Source organism: Falco biarmicus, chromosome 4, assembly GCF_023638135.1.
Source record: "Falco biarmicus isolate bFalBia1 chromosome 4, bFalBia1.pri, whole genome shotgun sequence".
NCBI lineage: Eukaryota > Metazoa > Chordata > Aves > Falconiformes > Falconidae > Falco > Falco biarmicus.
In genome coordinates this window covers 1,125,253-1,144,170 of record NC_079291.1, presented here as the reverse complement: position 1 = coordinate 1,144,170, position 18,918 = coordinate 1,125,253, and the positions used below count along the sequence as shown (strand labels likewise).

The 18,918-nt window shown below is 43.7% G+C and overlaps 1 protein-coding gene across 2 annotated transcripts in view; it reads left to right on the top strand.

Annotated features, from left to right (window-relative positions):
• Window positions 1–14,263, top strand: part of RAPGEF5 (Rap guanine nucleotide exchange factor 5) — a 162,697-nt gene extending 148,434 nt beyond the window's left edge. For both annotated transcript variants that reach the window (XM_056335689.1, XM_056335686.1), the window contains exons 23-26: window positions 832–919; window positions 4,266–4,330; window positions 8,883–8,937; window positions 12,582–14,263. In XM_056335689.1, the coding sequence (XP_056191664.1) occupies window positions 832–919; window positions 4,266–4,330; window positions 8,883–8,937; window positions 12,582–12,700 (327 nt within the window). In that variant the 3' untranslated portion in view covers window positions 12,701–14,263. The remainder of the gene's footprint in view (window positions 1–831; window positions 920–4,265; window positions 4,331–8,882; window positions 8,938–12,581) is intronic.
• Window positions 14,264–18,918: the final 4,655 nt, after the last annotated feature.

The window sequence follows — 18,918 nt, the reverse complement described above, 5'->3', positions numbered from 1 at the left end:
GTTAATCAGCCTTTATCTAAAGCAACATGCTGTAGGTCAGGAGGAAAGGAGGACAACTGAAGTTTTTTAAAAAAATAAAATAAAATTCCAGGGCTAAGGGTCTTTGTCAGCATTATCAAAGCTGAATAAACAAGCGTTTCCTCTGGCTGTCATGGAGGTGGGTGCATGGTGAGCTCGCTGCCTGGTGTGGGGAACGTGCAATCCAGCCTTCAGTGGCTGTCACGCTTCTGTACTTGGGATCTGTTATAAATTAATGTGTTCTCTCAGTATTGTGCGCAAGCTGGTGTACAAAAACATTCATTTATATGGGAAACTGAGATGACTTTCTGAATTGCTTACACAGCACGACTGAAATACACTCTTATTTACTTTGCAATTCTCCAGTATGATCCATTGATCTTAGAACAGTTTTTGTGGGGATTTTGTTGTTTTTTGGTGGTAGTGGTGTGTTGTTTGTTGTTTTTTTTTTAAAGAAGAAATTAATCAGGAATATATTCTGGGATACATTTTGTGCTAGATAGTAAGCTGAAGAGATTTTGCCAATAGAAATTTGTGGGGAAATTACAGAGCAGTCCAAGTGACTATTCTGCAGCTCACTCCCATTTTAGCACTGCTTCATCTAGAGGAATGCAATTGCTCTTGTTCCTTTCACTGTTTACATTTCCTGTTCAGTTTAGTAAGTCATCTAGCTTAGAAAACCTTTATCTACCTCATTTCCTAAGAAACCTTTTATATCTAAATCATGTTCAGATCATAAGCTCGTAATGGATTTAGAATTGCTCTTTTTATTGCCTATTGATTTTTCTCTCTATTACCCAAATGGTTCTGTAGGACCCTTCTCTGAATCACAAAGCTTACAGAGATGCATTCAAGAAAATGAAATCTCCGAAAATCCCCTTCATGCCCTTACTTCTGAAAGGTAATGTTAAAGCTTGGCTGCTTTTCTTCATTGTGATTAATTAAAATAAGTGTAAGGTGATTTTTCCTTCATGTGGTCTTGTGATCAGCACGTGGCAGATGTAGTATGGAACTACAGGAGTATGGTATCTAGTAGTACAGTACGTGTAGTAAAGTATCTACAAGATACCACTTGGTCTGGATAAAAAGCAGCTGCCTTTTCAGACAAGGGGAAGAGAGCGGTTTTCACACGGGTTTTCAAACTTCAGTACGTTCCCGTCAGGTGTGGGTAGAGCGGTGTGTTATTGCTTTGGCCACGTCCTCTTCAGTGGAGAAGCAAGACTTTGCAGACCCCGGAATGGGGCCACCTGGTACCCGCACAAGCGGCCTTGGTCATGCTGCTCTTCTGGGATGCTTGCCCTGCCTCGCCGGGCTGGACCTACCTGGCATCACCCGAAAGGCAGAACCTGCCCCATCTGTCTGTCCTGAGAGGGGATTTTGGGGTCTCTTGTAGGTCTGGAAGAGATAAATTCTTACTATAAAAAAAATACTTTTTAAAAAATCTATTGAAATAAAATACAACTACTTGGTTAACACAGTAAGCAGGGCAGCTAATTAAGTGGCAGGTATTTCAAATATTCTGTTGTCTTGGAGTCATTAATTATTAATTGCCTTGTCTTTGAACATGGCAAATTCATTTGATTATTCCTGTATTCCAAAAGTGTTCTCTTTAGGCTGTTTATCCCAACCTGCTGCTGCTGCTGCCGCCAGTTTAAAATGTTTGAAGACAGTTCTCCAGATCAGTCAGCGACAGTTTGGGAGCCATCAGGCACTTCCCCTCTTTGCACACATCAAAGGAGTTTGCATTAATTCAGATGGATACCATTATCAAGGCTTCAAAATCAATATCCTTTAAGTGTTCTCCAGCATGTCTTGCCTGCAAACAAAGGCACCAAACATAAACAAGTAGCTTGTAGCAATGACATTTGTGCAGCAGTACAATATGGTGTATAAGAACGTGCACATAAGCAGCATTCATGGCTCTAAACTGTATTGGAGACAGCAAGGAGACTCTGAAAATTAATACAGTAATTTTCTTCAATATAGTAATCCATAAGGAGGTGTTGCCAAGGTATTGCACAGTATGTAGGACTTTATTCCATGTCAAGCATGTTTGTATTAGTGTCATTTCCAAGACCAATGCAGTATGCATGGGTCACATAGAAATCATTCGCAACTGAACAGATTACTGTTTCAACACAAAAGGAACAAAAGTAATTTCAAGAAATAAATGAAAATCATTAATAACCTTTAATTATGAAAAATAAGTTGAGTGTCCTTTTAAAGTTAATTAAATATAAATGTAGAGCTCTCTTACAGCACATAGACACAGCTTTTGAAAATTGGCCAGATTTTTCAAATGTGTAATGAAATACTGTGATGTACCCTTACAACCTAACTCAGATGCAATTTTCTGCTCCACTGAATTTATCTAGACTCTAAGTTGTTGGCCGCAAAGCAGATTTCTGTTCCTTCCACCCTCAGAGATACACACATTGCTGTCATTGACTTAAAAAGCTGTGCGGAAATTTCTGCTTCCAGTCTAAGTTTTTCATTAAACTGATGGACGATTTTTAACTGCATTGATATGGGATAAGTAATGCCTCTGTCATGAAGCTGTGTCCTTTCCCAGTCCCTTTTTCTGGGTGTACCCCAAAGCAACCTGGTAGAGGAGGTTTAAGAAGGTCGTGATTTTTGGGATGCTGCCCCTGATTTTTGGGATGCTGCCCAGGGGCAGAGAGGTGCTGGAGGCACCCCCAGTGTATGCCATGCTTGCCCCACTTGCTCAGGAGTGCTGGCTGGACTTGGCGTGGTGGCCATCCTGCCCACCCGGCCAAGGTGGACCCCAGCCCAGCTGCCCTGGGGGCATGGGAGCTCTCTGCACCCCTGGCGCAGACCTCTGCCTAATGAGTCCCAGCTCTGGGTTTCCACCAGCTATGAAGCCGTTATCATTTCCATTCTGAGCAATTACAAAATGCCCCTCAGGCACAGAGTGAGTCTTTGAAACAAAAGGAAATAAATCAGGTTGGCTGTTTCGGGGGAGGATGAAGGGGGTGTATGGCGTGACAAAGCATCCCACAGTGTCAGCTGCAGGTTCCCAGTCCTAAAATCCCTGAAATTAGGGGGACCAAGTGGGCATCAGAGGGAGTCCTAGAGATGGGCACAGGAGAAATGCTGAGATGCACAGTTAAACTGGTGGGTTGGAGGCTGGCACCTCTGCTGAGAGGGAGATGTTGCCCATTGACTCTGTGCCCTTTGCCTCCTGGCAGACACAGCTGTGACATTTAAGAAGTAATGGTATTGGAATGCTGTCTCATCGCAATAGTGCTGACTTCTGGTACTCCTGGGTACACACACATCCAGGAGAGAGCTGATAGGGGGCATGGTGGCGGTGCTCCTGCTAGTATTTTCAGCAACCCAGAGGATGCACTATGGGATTCAGAGCTTCAGTCCCCACAGGGAATTTTTCCATGTCCTTAGTACTTCGTGTCTGAGATAGGTCTCACTTCATGTCCTTAATGTGCATGAGAAAAACAGAGAAAATGACCTCAAGCTACTGTTTTAGTTGTAATCTTAATTTAGCAACATTTGTTTCTCCTGATATTCCCCAACCCCCAGTTCATTACACCGTGTTCAGTTCCCTTCCTGGAGCCAAATACAGACCTCTTCCTTTTCCTAACGCTGACCTTTTTGTTACCTTTGCAAAGTCTCTCCAACACCACTGCATAAAAATGTTTGTTCCCCAGCCACAATGCTTATTTCAAGGGTTTGCACTTCGGTTTGGTAGCTTGTGTTTAACCTCCCTGGCTGGCCACTGCTGTAGCAGTGTCTCTGAAGAAGACTTCAGAGTGGTCGTGTCCCCCAGAGGGAAGTAAGGGGGTGTCAGAGCTGACTCCAGCAGCTGGCAGTCCTGCCCCTACGGAGCTCTAGACTCAAGGACCAGCCAGCCCCAGCCTGGGCACGGCCGTGGGCAGCGTGGCTGGATTGGTGACGCAGGGTGCAGAGCACAGGCATGCCATGCAGGGCCATCCCTTGGGGTGCCCAGAAGTAGCACAGAACAGGTATAATAAGAAATCCATGCTCCCACTCGAAAATCCTCTTGTCACGAAGTGTACATAGTGCTATCTAATAATCTCTCCATGTCATCCTTATGCCAGGCTTCTGTTCCCCTGTTACAAGGTATTGTGTCAATCCTTAATGGGGTACTTTTCCGCTTTTTTTCTTTTTGTTGTCATTTAGTCATTTTATTTCTTTGTATTGAACAACAAAGCCGTGAAAAATAATTTTTTCTCCTTTATTTTTTTCAGATGTAACATTCATCCATGAAGGAAATAAAACTTTTCTGGATAACCTTGTTAATTTTGAAAAGCTGGTAAGCTAATTTTGTCCTTCCTGTTTTTCAAAAAGGTTTATGTTTTCGTCTTCCCTTTCCCTTCCTCATCTCGTAAGACTGAAAGATTTTCTTCTGGCTGAATCAGGAAGAAATAAACAGGGTTAAAAACGAGCAAGCAGGATAAAACAGCCAACAGTCCCATCTCCCCTTCCCCTTTTCACTGCTCCTTTCCTTTCTGACTCCTTCCTCCCCCACTCCTGTTTAAAATGCCTAAGCCAGTAATGGCCAGCATCACTGTCACACTCCGCTCTTCCCACCCCCACCCCCCAGTGAGATCTATTCCTTTGCACCACCTCGTGGGCTATTTCTCCTCGGTTCTCTTGCCTCAGCTTTCTCTGAATTATATTTCCTTTTTTTTTTCCCCTCAAGGCACTAAAGGTTTCTCTAGTTTATCACTTGCCACTGGTATGCCAATTCCAGGGATGTTAAATGAAAGTAATATTTTTGATCTAGGTTAGATGATGAAGAAAATAATGCCTGAAATATGAATTAAACTGTCTGTAAATACCACTATACTAATTTTTATGCATAAAGGCACTTGCTGACGTTGTATCTTTGGCCACATCTACTCTAGATATCATATGACATCTACTCTGGCATGATATTACTGATAGAGGTTTTATTTCTCTAATTTGCATATTTCATTTCTTTGTTGATAACATTTGCGTAGCACTGAAAGCTACAGTTTGTGTATCTGAACAGTGGTGGAGTGGAGAGGAGAAACTTTCAGTTAATTTTTATTTTCTTGGCCTGGATTATTTGATCAAGAAACCAAAATATTCTTCCCACTCGCTCTAGATGTGCCATGGGACTGTTCAGATGAATTGTTCCCAACTATTTTCTCCACATGTTTACACTTGTTAGAGAATGAATGTGGAACCATGGAGTTATTCATGAACCAGAGGTTGAACTTATTTTCACATCCTATCATAATATACATTGTCTTCCAACTTGCAAGCAGATGTAGACTTTGACTTTTGAACCTGAGCTCCTCTTTTTGTGTTTTCTATTTGATTTCTGTACCTTTTCTTGTTGTAGAGTTTACAAGAACACCGATTTGCATTTGCTGAAAGGTTTTCTTGTCCCAAGTCCATTAACTGTTTGACCTTTAGGTGTTTGCATAAAACTCATTAGCATGTTCTTCTTCATTGCCTCTTGGAAGTACATCCAATTAACATGTAAATTAAACTAGCCCTTGATGCACAATAATTGATACTAAAATCCCCCCACTGGTCCATAGATTTATTTAGTGAATGTGCAGGATCTGATTCTTGTTCAGTCTTAGCCAGACCTGGTTAGTTTGTTTGTTTGTTGTTTAATCCTGTATGCTGGACTCGCTGGGTAAGATTCCCAAGCCTTTCTGCCACCATCGTGTCTCCAGAGGCACTGGGAGCTTTGCTAATTCACCAATTGACTTCCGTGAGCCAGGATTTCACCTTTCCCATGCAGATGTATACTGGGCATTCCGAACGGCAGGGGGGGAGTCTGGGGTGATGGTGGTGGGGTGAGGGTTGTTCAGACTGAGCTTCCTCCAAATTATTAGTCAGATCATGCCCTCAGGAACATGCTGTCTCACAAGCCCTGTGTACATCTGAATGCAGGCAATAGTGCTAACTTAGGAATGGGGGCTTAAGAGAGATTTAACTGTGAGTGCCAGGCAGGCTCAGGCAGTATGTGTATTAGACTGGTTCGTTTGGATGCCAAGGTGTTCAGGCAATGGGCGTGAACTTCCTAACAAGATGCATCACACATGATCACAGTGTGTGATCACAGTGTGTTCACGTTCCTTTTCTAATTTATAAGGGCTTTGTCCCAAGGAAGAGCGTCTTCCTTGGTGTTCTGTACTGTGCTGAGCACTTTCTGGCCTCTGCTGAGGAAAATTAGGATTGACATTGACTTCTGCTTGGTTTGGATCAAGCCACTGAACCTCACCTGCACATTTGCGGTTGCAGAAAAAGAAGAAAAGAATCATTCTACCGTAGCAGATTACTGCTTTGGGGAAGGAACTTACTCACTGTCATAAATGCACAGAATTTCTACTTATGAACTTCAAAGCAAAGATGGTTTTTTGTATCTCCCTGTAGATCAGTATTTTGAAATATTTCATTTCTGTATTAAGCGTCTCACCTGAAGAACGAGGACCTGTCAGTCTGAACCATTGTTTTTTCCAACTTTATCAGTTGGTTAAATAAAAGATATTCTCTGCCTCTGCAATCCCCACTTCTTTTATATTCTTAGACCGTAAGGACCTCAACAATCCTACTGTGACTGAACTTGATTTGACATGACATCATTGCAGTGAAGGCGAAGTTAATTCAAAATATAAAGAAGGGAATTTGCAAACAGAAGGGAATGAAATGCTCTAACGTTACCTAGTTTTAGCAAAAGTTGAAGGGATTGCAGTGGTCTGCTTCACTCCGTGTTGGGTAAACTCTAGTCTAGAATAGTGTTACATCAATATTTAATACCATACCCACTTCCCCAACTAAATCTGAAGGAATATGGTCTTATACTCTTGCATCTCAAGGTATTTCCATGGTATTTACTAACCAGCTTCACTGAAATGTGGCTTATTAACTTTTTTTTCTCCAGTCAGCCATCATCCACATCTTAGCAATGACATGTCTTAGCCACACTCCAGCAAACTCTAATACAGGTCAATGGCCATTACCGTTGTAGAAAATACCTTCTCACCTAGTGCCTTCCGCTGTAAGGTCTGTGTACACACAGCTGAAGGATATCAAACACCACCCCCACCCCAAATATCTATGCAATTCCTAAACCTGAGGTTTTGCTATCCTTTGCAGCTAAAGGAGTGCTAATGATCCCAGATCTTGTGGCTGAAAGGCCACAAGAAATGTGTTACTCATCACACTAATGGTATGCAAGCACCTGTTAAAACAGTCAGGAAATAGCATTTGCTTTGCAGATGAATTGACTGATTTTTTTTTTTTTTGTATTACAATTGGATCTCAAAGAGTCGAAAACAGTCAGAGAGAAATGCCTAATTAGGCTACTAAAAGCAGGAGATTTGGGATTCTGCTTTAAGAGAGTGTTACACAAAGAGGTTTTTTGTTAGGAGAGCATCACCTTCAGAAGCCAGTCTGGGGGTGGACCCCACACTGACTGACTACAAAGGAGAAACAGCAAAGAATGTCAGTGTGTGTGATGGTGGGGTCTCTCAGTTCTAAAAGCCAAGGGCAAAGGATATCAGCTGGAAAATACCACAGCAGCAGCACTGGGGGAAGTTGTAGCTTTCCCAGTACTCACACTATTGTGCATGAAATCTAGATCATCTCATTAGAACTTCATTATAATCAGTGCAAAGACATTAACACAAGAGATCGCATGATTTCATGGCAAATCAAGCACAGTGGGTAACAGGAAAAAATATTTTGATTTACTGATGAAAGGAATACAAAGTTTCCATTGAATAAGCTTTTCTATGGAGGAGCTTTGTAAGCCACTCCCAGAGTGTTGAGAGATGAGCTGTTCTGTGTCATTCTGGTCTTAAAACATACTCTGCTCAAGACAGTTAATCTTTTCTGGCTCTAATTATTTTTTAAAGAGATGTGAGAAGAGCCTCAGCTGTTTGCACAAGCTATTAAATCATTCCTGCTAACTGCAATTTGTTTTAATTAGTTACTAGATTTGGTGAAGAGTTGCCACGGAAGCGGTCAAATAAAGAAGAAAAAAAAAAGTAATACCTCAAGAACTTTATGGGTGACATCTAGTGAAAATGAGCACACTCCACTGATTTATAGTGAACAATTCCACTTTTTATAACCTATAGACCTGAGCCTGATTGAGAAACCAAACTTAAACCTTTTCTTTTCTCTGCTTAATCTAAGTGAACATCCAACATTTTGTTAGCACCAGCTTTTCTTTAAATAATACACTTAGGGTATAGTCTTACTTGGTAGGTGTCTGCGGAGATGTCGGGGTGCTTGCTTTGCAGGGTTTAGGCTGTGGGCTGGGGTTTGGTGTTGGTTATCATACTGCAGAAAACTGCCGAGCTGATACCGGTGCCTGATTGTGCTAGGCATTGTACAGGTGTACGTAAAGGTGTAGTCTGTACCACAAAGGGGGTTGCAGCCTAATTAGACAACACATGGAGACAGAAAGTGAGGTTGCAGACTTGGATAATGCAATAAAGCTGGGGGCTGAACCCAGAAGTACCCATCCAGTCCGCACGCCTGCCCTGCTGTAGGATTTGGTTTAATAAAAGTCACAGGAACAAAAATAAGCCAATTTTGAGCTATTTTTCATTTACCGCTTTCCTTAGGGCTCTCAGGGAGTTCTCATTTGATCTGTGTGATATCAATAAGGACCTTCTAGACTAACTCTGCTTCATCATGTATTATCACTAAAACAAAAAGCAAAGTCTCTCTCCTGCTGTCTTCTTTTTCTACCTTACTGCCATTGCTTTTTGCTGTACAGCGTAGGGTAAGAAGATTTTTTTCAGGCTTTTCTAATGACAGTATTCATCTCAGATTTTTACGCTGATGTTTTTTATATTTGGTCTTTGCAGCACATGATTGCGGATACTGTTCGGTCATTGAGACATTGCAGAAATAACCAGTTTGGTGAGTAGTCAAAACTTGTTACTTACTTTGCCTTTGTACATCCTTGAGGGTTTTTTTTCCCCCCACTTTCTTTCCACTTGCTCAGGTTTACTACAGCAGCAAAACGTGGTCGACAATTACTTAACCCATTGGTAAGAAGGGGCGTCATTGTTGGAACGTAACAGAAATCACAGTTGGATGAGGTTTTGCTTTACAAAATGTTTATAGAAACAGCTTTCAAATTCTTGATAAATTATTTTCCTGCAAAAATTATCACCTCTTCAAAATACAGTGCAAGATCTGTGCCACTTGATAATGAGGCCTCTGGTGTATGCTGCTCTTTCTCACTTGCCCTGCTGTAACTGAGTTACCTCAGGCTCCTGCTAGTCTGGGTTTTGCTGATGGATTCGCAGCTGTCTTGGCTTTCAGTAGCTAAAAGGTGGTATTCATCACCAAAGCTTTTCACTTGGCTTTTCACCAAAAGCGCTTGTTTGCTTGGTTTGGGTTCTTGAGGTCGTTTCACCAAATGGTAGAGGTCTTGAAGACACTGAGGTCCTGCAGGTTTCGTGAAAGTGGTTGACGCAGAAAGGGGGGTGGTGGTGTGTGTTAATGGTTAATACCTCTGCTGGGGGAAGCCTGCAGGTAGAGCTCTGCCTGCTTTGGGCACGGGAGGATATACCCTGATGGGGATGGCCAGGGTGCCTCAGCTGCACAAAAGACTTTTCGTTTGTTTTGTGTTTCCACCTTATTAGCCACCAGAGAATCCAACCCTAAAGGACCATGCAGAAGACCCCAGCTCGCTTTGCATTGCTGCTCATAGTGGAGAACCTTGGTTTTTCCCTGCTCAGCATTTCTCATTCTCTGTGGAGAGGTTAACCACAGGAAGGGGACAAACACAGTGCTACGTTAGGAAGTGGTTGGGTTTTAAGCCAAACCCACGAAACATGTCATTTATTGAGGCCACTAAAACCTCTTTTCCAGAAAGAAGTTTAGAACTGTGCTGTAGCCTTTGGGGAAAAAAAAAAAAGAGTTTGAATCATTTCTTTTTTCCAGCTGAATTTTCAGCATCTGTCAGCATGGACTGTGACAAAAAAAACAACAATAATTTTACGTATAAATACGTATTCCTCGGAGAATGATAGATACTGTTAAGAGCTTTGCTGAACATTTGTTCCATAGATTTACCGTGTGCCGTGTGTGTGCAGTCATTTTTTTAAACAAAGGCTGCTCAGTATTATGGTTTTTGTGTTATTTTGAGATATGTACAAGAGAGAGACAGAAGGAGAGGGATAAGGACGTGCCTTTTGGTTTTATTCTGTTAAACTGGATACTGAAGGAAATATTGATTAATCCAAACTATGCCTCTGTAAGTTACAACATCTCTTATTTGGCATTATAAAATGGAGTTTTGGTTTCTTTTAATGTGAATTTTTTTTACAGCTTCTCTGCTGTAAATCTTTCATCTCGTTTTTGCCTTTTTTTTTCCAAATGGTTTTGTAAGTGTTGCAACATAAATCCAAGGTTAATACCTGAGATTTATCATATGATCTAGTAGTTTGAAATATGTGATTGTTATTTTATTTTACCACAGGCTTGATTTATTGTCAAGCTGGCATTTAAAAAGCAGCTTATACAGACATCCCTGTAGGCACTTTTTTTTTTTTCTTAAATTCGTTTAGGCATGAAATGAATTCACTGAATATTTATTGAGACTTTATGGACAGTTTCCTTTTCTAGTGGGCTTATTTTGCTCTCAGGAATGTGAATCTTTCTGCTGCATCAATTCCCAGATTGACCTAAGAGCAGCAGGCATCTCACTGTAGGGAAGAATTCAAACAAAACTAAGCAAGGAATATAATTATTGTTCATGAACTGTATCATGTGTATTAAGCTTGCAGGCCAAAGTCTTCCTGGATTAGAAACTGGTTAAGTTCCAATTAAGACTGAAATACCTTTTTAATGGAAATAACACTTTTATACCATAATCCTGAAAACAAATAATAGCATTTCCAAAGAGGCAAAGCAGCCTGAGAAAATAACGTAATTCAAGCTTTTGTCATTTCAGGTGTTAATGAGAAATACAAATGTTTTCCAGGACGTTCAGCACAGCTGTGGGGATTCTATTCCCTCAGAACACAGAGATCATCTCTGTATCCTGACACAAACTTACCACGTTGTCCCATTCTCTCCCACATTTCTGCAGTTAGAGCTGCTCAGGAGTAGCTGCCAGGAGCCCTGTTAGCAGCCGCATGCAGACCTGGCTGCGCTGGCATCCCACGCTACCCACAGCATCACACGGTGCTCTTTAAAAACAAGTAGGGTGGCTGGTTCCCAGCAAGCTTCTCATCTGTCTGGTGAGCGTGGAGAAAAGGATGATAATGAAACAAAGGACAGGAGGGAGTGTGTGAGTTGAGCTGATTGGTTTGGGGAATTTTGAGGGGGTTTCTTTTTTAATTTATGGTCATGTTATTAAACATTCCTTGAGGACATGGAGTTAGAACAAAGCTCTTCAACCTTCACTTGTTTGTCAGCAGTCAGCAACATGTAGGGGATGTTGCTTTCTCTGCCTGTCTTCTGGTGGGTCTGGTGGCCATGGGCTTAGCTTTTCCTTTTCCACTTCTGCTGGTCACCAGCCATGCTGAAGGGTTTCACAGGTGGCAAGTTCCCACAAGCCGATGTCGCGCATCGAGCCTGTAACAAAAACCATCTGCTATTCAAGCCACCCTTCAGTTTGTCTGTTACACAGCTAATTCCTCTTGCCACATAAACACCCATGAAATGACAGCGTGACTCTCGTCTCTGTTACTAGATCAGAAATCAAAAGCATAACAGATCAAAACGCAGGGGCCTTGTCAGAGCAGCTTTGAAGAGCTCGTATCCATCTGCTGTGCTGTCACCTTTCACCTGCTCTGAAGGAAATTATCTGGGGCCTGCTGTCTTGTGTACTCGTGTTAAGGTTGTTTAAAAGTTACAGGCTGGGTCGCCCACCCCAGCTCAAGGTCCCACTGTGCTGCCAGAGCAGCACAAAGGAAACCTTGAGCCACCCTTGCAGGGGACAGACTGCCTGCACTGCCAGCAGGAGTAAATCTTCTACTTGGTAAGAGTCAGCTTCTTGCCATCCACTCATTCCTTCTGTGCGCACGCTAGCTGCCTAGCGTTGCTTACTTCTTTCCACCTTTCCGCCTTTCCTCCTTTCCTTCTGCCTTTCCTCCTTTCCTTCTGCCTTTCCTCCTTTCCTTCTGCCTTTCCTCCTTTCCTTCTGCCTTTCCTCCTTTCCTTCTGCCTTTCCTCCTTTCCTTCCGCCTTTCCTCCTTTCCTTCTGCCTTTCCTCCTTTCCTTCTGCCTTTCCTCCTTTCCTTCTGCCTTTCCTCCTTTCCTTCTGCCTTTCCTCCTTTCCTTCTGCCTTTCCTCCTTTCCTTCTGCCTTTCCTCCTTTCCTTCTGCCTTTCCTCCTTTCCTTCCGCCCTTCCTCCTTTCCTTCCGCCTTTCCTCCCCTTTTCTATATCTGTTACCTCATGCATTGCAGGGAAACAGCAAGTCCTTTGGATCACTGCCCATCGTACTTGTGACTGTCTGGCACCCAACACCGGGGACTTGGTAACGCCCAGGACAGAGCAGCGGGCAAGGCATGGCTTTCTGATCCACCCCCTTTCTCCTGTCTTGCAGGCAATGAAGTTCCTTCGAAAGAGCATCATGAGCTGAAGCCATACATCCATCACCTGCATGTCATCGACAACCAGCAAGCTCTCTTTGAGCTTTCTCACAGGATAGAGCCGCGAGTGTGAGCGTACACAGCTTCATATAACCTTGTAACTGCAGCACTTTGAATTAAGTGAATGTTTATGCCAAGCATGTTGCTTCCCTATATAAGAACAGTTTACTGAGTTTTATCAGTAGCTCACACAACATGCACAGGAAAATCAGGCAAGAGCCAGCTGCTCGTAGAGTTGCAGGGCAAGCTTGGTGCCATCCGCGCTGGTCACCGGGATGGGAGGGCGTGGAGCAGCGTCCTTTGAGCTCAGGAGCTTGGTTTCTGTGAAAATATTGTTTGGTCCAGTGTAGCTTTCAATGCAGATTCTGCCAGTATTAGAATGAAAGGAATCATCGTGTCACAGCAGCAAAACATTTCAGCAAGCAACATGCCACAGAGGGATTGATTTTCAGTTCACCGCAGTACGTACCTCACTAATTCAAGGCTGCCAAAGTATCGTTGCCAAAAATACTGTGCAATCCAGCTCCCCTGAGCCCACTGGAGTATCTCATTTGAGATAAGTGCGGACAAACAAGAATGGAAATATAAAAAGACAGTGCACCAGATGAAACTCAAGAGCACGTGGTGATGCAGAGGTCAGCAGTAAACGTTTGTTCACGCCGGCATGGCCCCTTAAGAATCTGCTTTATAAATCACACTGTAAGAGCCAATCCACTTTTGTTGCAATTTATGGACACAATTGTTTGTACGCTGAAAAAATGTTGTTTTCTTCCTTTCAGTTATCTCAGATTTAGCACCAGCTCCTGCAGTTAACGTGTTATAAATTATGATAGCAGGAGCTTTGCTTGGATTACAGACTTCTTGGTGTCTATTCAGAGGCAATGCCTAGGTCCGCCTGCATTCCTAACTCACCTCCTGGAAATACTGTTTCAGCAGCTAAAACTTCGCCTAACTTGCACGCGCTTCTAGTTTTTAAAGAACAAATGGGTACACCTTACAGGGTACCGGTGTAATTACCTGCGTACACAGCAGGCTGTCGGCATCAGCGTCCCTTTACTGCTTCTGTCTCTCTCACACCCCTCCCCTAGCCAATTCTCCTGTAGCTAAAAGTACTACTGGGCATGTACTGAGGCAGCACTTCTAAAGTCTTTTCTGTAGCTGACCTACATCTAAGCATCACCGTCACCGTGGCTCTGGTTTTCAGTGCTAAGAAGTTGCCCTGAAATAATCTAGTGAATGCCACAGGCAGTGTTCGGTGTGCTGTGCAGTCTGGCATGTTTGTACACTCACCGTAACGGTCCCTTTGCAGGGCAGGGAGGATACATTGCATTGCTTGCCCATCTCAACTGTACGTTTTCCACATGAGGAAGACTTCCAAGAAAATGCTCCTTTACTGAAATGTGGGAATACTGAAGTAGCATGCTGTTCATCATTGTGTTATCTCTGGTTTAAAGGGATTTTTTAAAAAAGCAGCTTTAACAAGTAGTCTGTGGGGGAATCTGTAGGATGCATTCAGTTTTCCCATCTGTGAAATATTGTATAGATCTATTATTGTAAAGGAAACAGATGTTTCAGAAATGTATTTGCTTGTACTTTGTTATTATCAAATACTATATGTTTTGTTTTTTTTTTTTTTTTTTTTAGAAAAAAATCTTCTTTTTACCCAGTAAAAAGAAAAAAAAATAAACTCTTGCTGGCCATGGAGTAAAAATTTCCTATGTTCTTCTGTAGATGTGACTGCACATATTGTAAATAACTCTTTTGTGCAAACAGACCAAAACTGTTCAGATGAGGATACTAGCTGCGGTGGGCTCCTTTTTGCGGTGTAGGAACACAAACCAGATGCTGTGTTCCTGCAGGTCTTTCTCTGGGTACAGCACTTGCGGAATTCCCACCTTAGCGCGTTCGTTACCTGACTGGTTTGCTGGGTTTTCAGCTCCCCCTTGTGAAATCTTCTTTAACACGGCATTATTTTTAGGAGCCTGTGTGTAGCCCAGCCTGCATGCTTCGGGTCATATGGCGTAACATTCTAGTCCACAAATTGTTCTGTTGGAACCTGTGGGAAAGGGAGCTTTAGAAGAGATTCAGGCTGAGAAAGCGGGGCTGTTTCTCAGTTCGCTGCGTTTGGCTCTGTGATAGTTTTGGTAGTTATTGCTGATGAAGCAGCAGCAGCGCCAGCGAAGAATGAAAGACAGGAAATGAAAGAAGGGGAAAAAAGAAATAAGAAACCCTCAAAAAACAGAAGAGGAAAGATGACTCTGGGCTCAGGCTTTGATTTGAAAGCATGCTAGAGCCACCTCTGCCAGTTCAAAATGGTTGAAGCAAATGGATGGGTTAACTTGTACCAGTAGGCTTCGAGCCAGCTGAGGCACTGGCTATCTGCACTGCTGTGACTTTGTACTGAATGGTTTGAAGGCACATAGCCAGCAGTAACCTCGTTATCTGTGTGGTGGCTACTTGGACTGCTGTTGAAAACTTTACGAACTAGTTTTCATTGGGGCCTGTATAACTTGGGATATAAATTGCTGGTCTGAGGAGCCGAGGTGGGTGCATCAGTTTCACTTGAAAATATGGACCTTGAAACTGTTAGCATAAAGGAAAGGCAGATAGCCCAAATCTGTACGTAGCGTGTCTCGTACAAAAAAAAAGGCCCTTCAGAGTCTGTGTTCAACAGGTGAAGTATTGCAGGACTGGGCTGCAGACCGGCCAGCAGCTTGAAGGTGTGGTTGGGAGGAGAAATGGAGGTGAGCCCTGTGACAAGGAAGGGTGACACTATACAGCCTCTGCCAGGGTCCAGCACTGGTGACACTGTAGGATTTTTTTATATCCTTCAATATTGCAATTGTGTTACATAGGATAAAATCCATGAATTTTTAAGTTCAGTTTATTGCAATCACACTGAGGTTAAATACTCTGCATATTTTCTTAGTAGCTAGGAGGAGTAATTAGACAGAACAAAGGAGAAAGCTGGGTCACTGTACTTCTTTGGCACAGGATTTTGTTGCATCAAATTTATATGTTTCTATGACGCAGCTTTTTGATTCCAGCCCCATCTTGAATAGAAATAAAGCACATTTGCATGACAGTGGCAACAAAAAAGGTGTTATCAGAAATAATAAGATGTGCTGCTGTAACATTACACAGAAAGATGTAAATACTAAACATTTTAGCAGAGTAGTATTTATTTGCATAGCCTATTTATTGTCATCTTATACACTGTTAAATACTGGGATGAAGTCAGTGAGCTGAGGTAAGAACACCTGCCTGTTTGTTCTCTCTGAGTGCCATCGCGCTGTCAGCTTGCATTAAAAGTAATAAAATAGAAAACCCCAAATCAAGGTATTATTTACCTAACTTCTCAGGGACTACAGCTAGTAGTTATCCACCGTTATGAGACCTGGTATGTATGAAATAATCTGATTTACCAGAATCAATGTTGCCAATGTTGTCCTTTTCATATTTCATGCTTGTCTGCCTCTGTATATATTATTGTGTTGTGTATTTATGAGAGCTAGTAAGCAATAATTTATATGTCAAAATGGCCAAGCAATACAAGGTTAAAACTTGTAGAAACAACAGTTACATTTATCTTGCATTTTCCAGTGTTTTTTAATATTGCTTTACAAAATATAAAAACTACCTTAATGAAGTCTGGGCTCTGTGCCTTCATGCCTATCACATGCACTTACTGTTCCTAACGGGAGTATTTTATTTCCAGTCTTTCAGTGCCACAAACCCTTGCTACATTTGTGAGGTGGATGCAGACTCGTGTAGAGGCCCTGGAGCCTGACCCCATTCAGAGCTGTGTGTCTGCCTCTGGTCAGTGGGACTCACTGGTGCTGATGTTTCAGAAGCAGGGATGCTGTTAATGGGGTCTCAGCTGTGCCCTGTTATCACGGCACAGTCTAAGTGGGGCCTGGAGCCACCATGAGAAGTCCGTGTGGGAGAGGGGAGGAGTAAATCTATCTTCATATCCTCTGGAGTCTGCTTATCAGCACTTATCTCTTACTGGGGACCGCAAATGCTTTCCCCTGTCATCAGATGTCCCTGTTGATGTGATTTCCTCTCCCTCCTCTTGGCTAGCCTGCAGCAGGGAAGGCAGAACCCGTGATGGGCTGCAAGTGTGCCGTAAGGCAGCTGGGGCTTCTCCTGCCCTTCCACTCTTTCCACTTGCGAACCCTGGGTACCACTACGCCAGACCTGGCTATTTCACACAGGAGTAACTTGCAGCACGATGTCTGCTCGAAGAGCTTTACAATTAGGCAGTACTTCATCCTCCGAGGGCCTGCACCTTAAATAGCCTTGAGCCTGACCTACAGAGTGTTTGTGCCAGTGTTAATACACAGGTAGGGTGAATTTTAACTGGAACAGTTAAAACAGTGCAAGCCCAAATTGCTGACACAGCTCTATAATGATGATTAAAGATACCTTACAGCCAGACATTCTTTTCCAGATCCAGCTGTGCAAGCTGAAGAATTTACAGTCCCAGCTGTTCATCACTGTCCCTTCAATGGAGACTATTGCTCTCCACAGTGTAGCTCAGAAGGAGACCTGGGGAGTATCTCCTAACCAGCTGCAATTAATCAGCTGAATCACTTCAAGCCACACGCAGCTACGTACAAGCAGCTAACTTGGCACCAAAGGGCTCTCCTTGCACCCATCAGCCTTGCTGGGACGTTGTCACAAGGAGCTAGAATGACAGTACCTTTAGGATGGTTTGCAGACGGGAAGGTGCAGAGCTGAGGCCAGCTGCCTTACAGCTCCACCTGTGCTAGAAGAGCCACAAGAAGAGGCTGCTGCGCCTGCTTCAGACCACCCTGCTGAACTATTCAGACAAGGGCTCCTCTATTCCTGTCAACCAGAAAGCTTTATTGGCAAAGGCTTGCTCAATTTAAGCTGCTCAATGGACTCTGAATTGTCACTGAAGTGATTAGAGAGGCCTGTGATGAGCTGTTCCCGCAGGAGCTGAGCGAAGGTGGGAGGCAGCAGGTGGGGGCAGGTTCCTCTGGGGCCGGCGCAGCCCTGTGCAGAGTGGGACTGACCTGCGTGGGGATCGCTGCTCTGTCTGGGGTAGAGGTGATTCCTGCTTCTCAGTGGAAAAAAAGACGTCCAGCCTGAAAAGCAAACCCCCTGAATATTTTCTCTGTTTCACATCCCAGTGAGCTTTCGTGCCACACAGCATCTGCCCTGGAGTCCTGCTTTCTTGTGCCGTGGGAATGGCAGCCAAGTTACACACACAGCAAAACCTGAAGAAGGTAAGTCTTCCTCTGGCTGTTTACCTCTGCACCTGCAGTGATCACCGTTTCACACTGGAGAGCTGCGTGATGGCACCCTACCTCGTGCTACAGCAGTGCTGTAAAATGCCCGTAGTTGTATCGGTGAGAAGAAGCGTGCGGTGCGGTTAGTAACAGCTGGAGAACTGGGGGCCTGCAAACGTGGGGCAAATGACCAATTTCTTAAGCAAGGAGAGAGGTGTTCTCCCCTGCATTCCTGTCTGGGAGGTCAATGGATTTCATAAGACTCTTGTAAAGGTCCAGAGAGCCTGGCAAAAGTGAGCTTCAGCAGCAGCCCAGCCTCAGAGCCTTTAAAACACCAAAGAATGGCAATAATAGAGTCTGCATAATTCTGATTTTCACTGCCCACCGCAGTGGTAAGCAGCTGCCGCTGGCTGTCTCCCCAGGAGGTCTGTATTGCCGTTTGCTTAAGAGGCACCAAGATCTTTGCAGATCTGCATTCAGGGAACTGGCTGGGCTTTAGCATGTTTTTTTCTGTCCCTTTCCTATCCCAGGCAGACTACGGGAGGAGGAGGAGAAGTGGCATCATCTTGAAAGCCTTGGAAAGCTTCCTTTGCTCTGAAGGGTGCTGCTGACCCTTTCCAGGCTCACCTCCCCAGGGGGAATCCTCAGGGTAGAGGCAATCCTCGTCCTTACCTCCCCACTGAGAAAACCACAACAATCCTAGAGAAACGAGGAAAAAACTTTATTTGGGGGTCAGGAAGGAGAAGAGCCATTCAGGAGGTCACGTAAACCCAGCAGGTGAGAGGGAAGCTCTCCCTTTGTGTCGTCTGCAGGGGTCTGACTGATTGCACCTGGCTATTTGGCTGTTTGTTACTTTGCAGGGAGAGGTGGGTAGTGCTGGGTTTGTGTGCAAGTAGTACCGTTGCCTAACGAGAGATCTTCGTGGGGTGGCTTTAATGCGATGCTCTTTACAGTCCTGGTGCTGTTAGTTCCTCTCCATGTAGTTTCAGCTCCCATCTGTGTAGGAAGGGGTCAGAGCAGTGCTGGGGGTGCT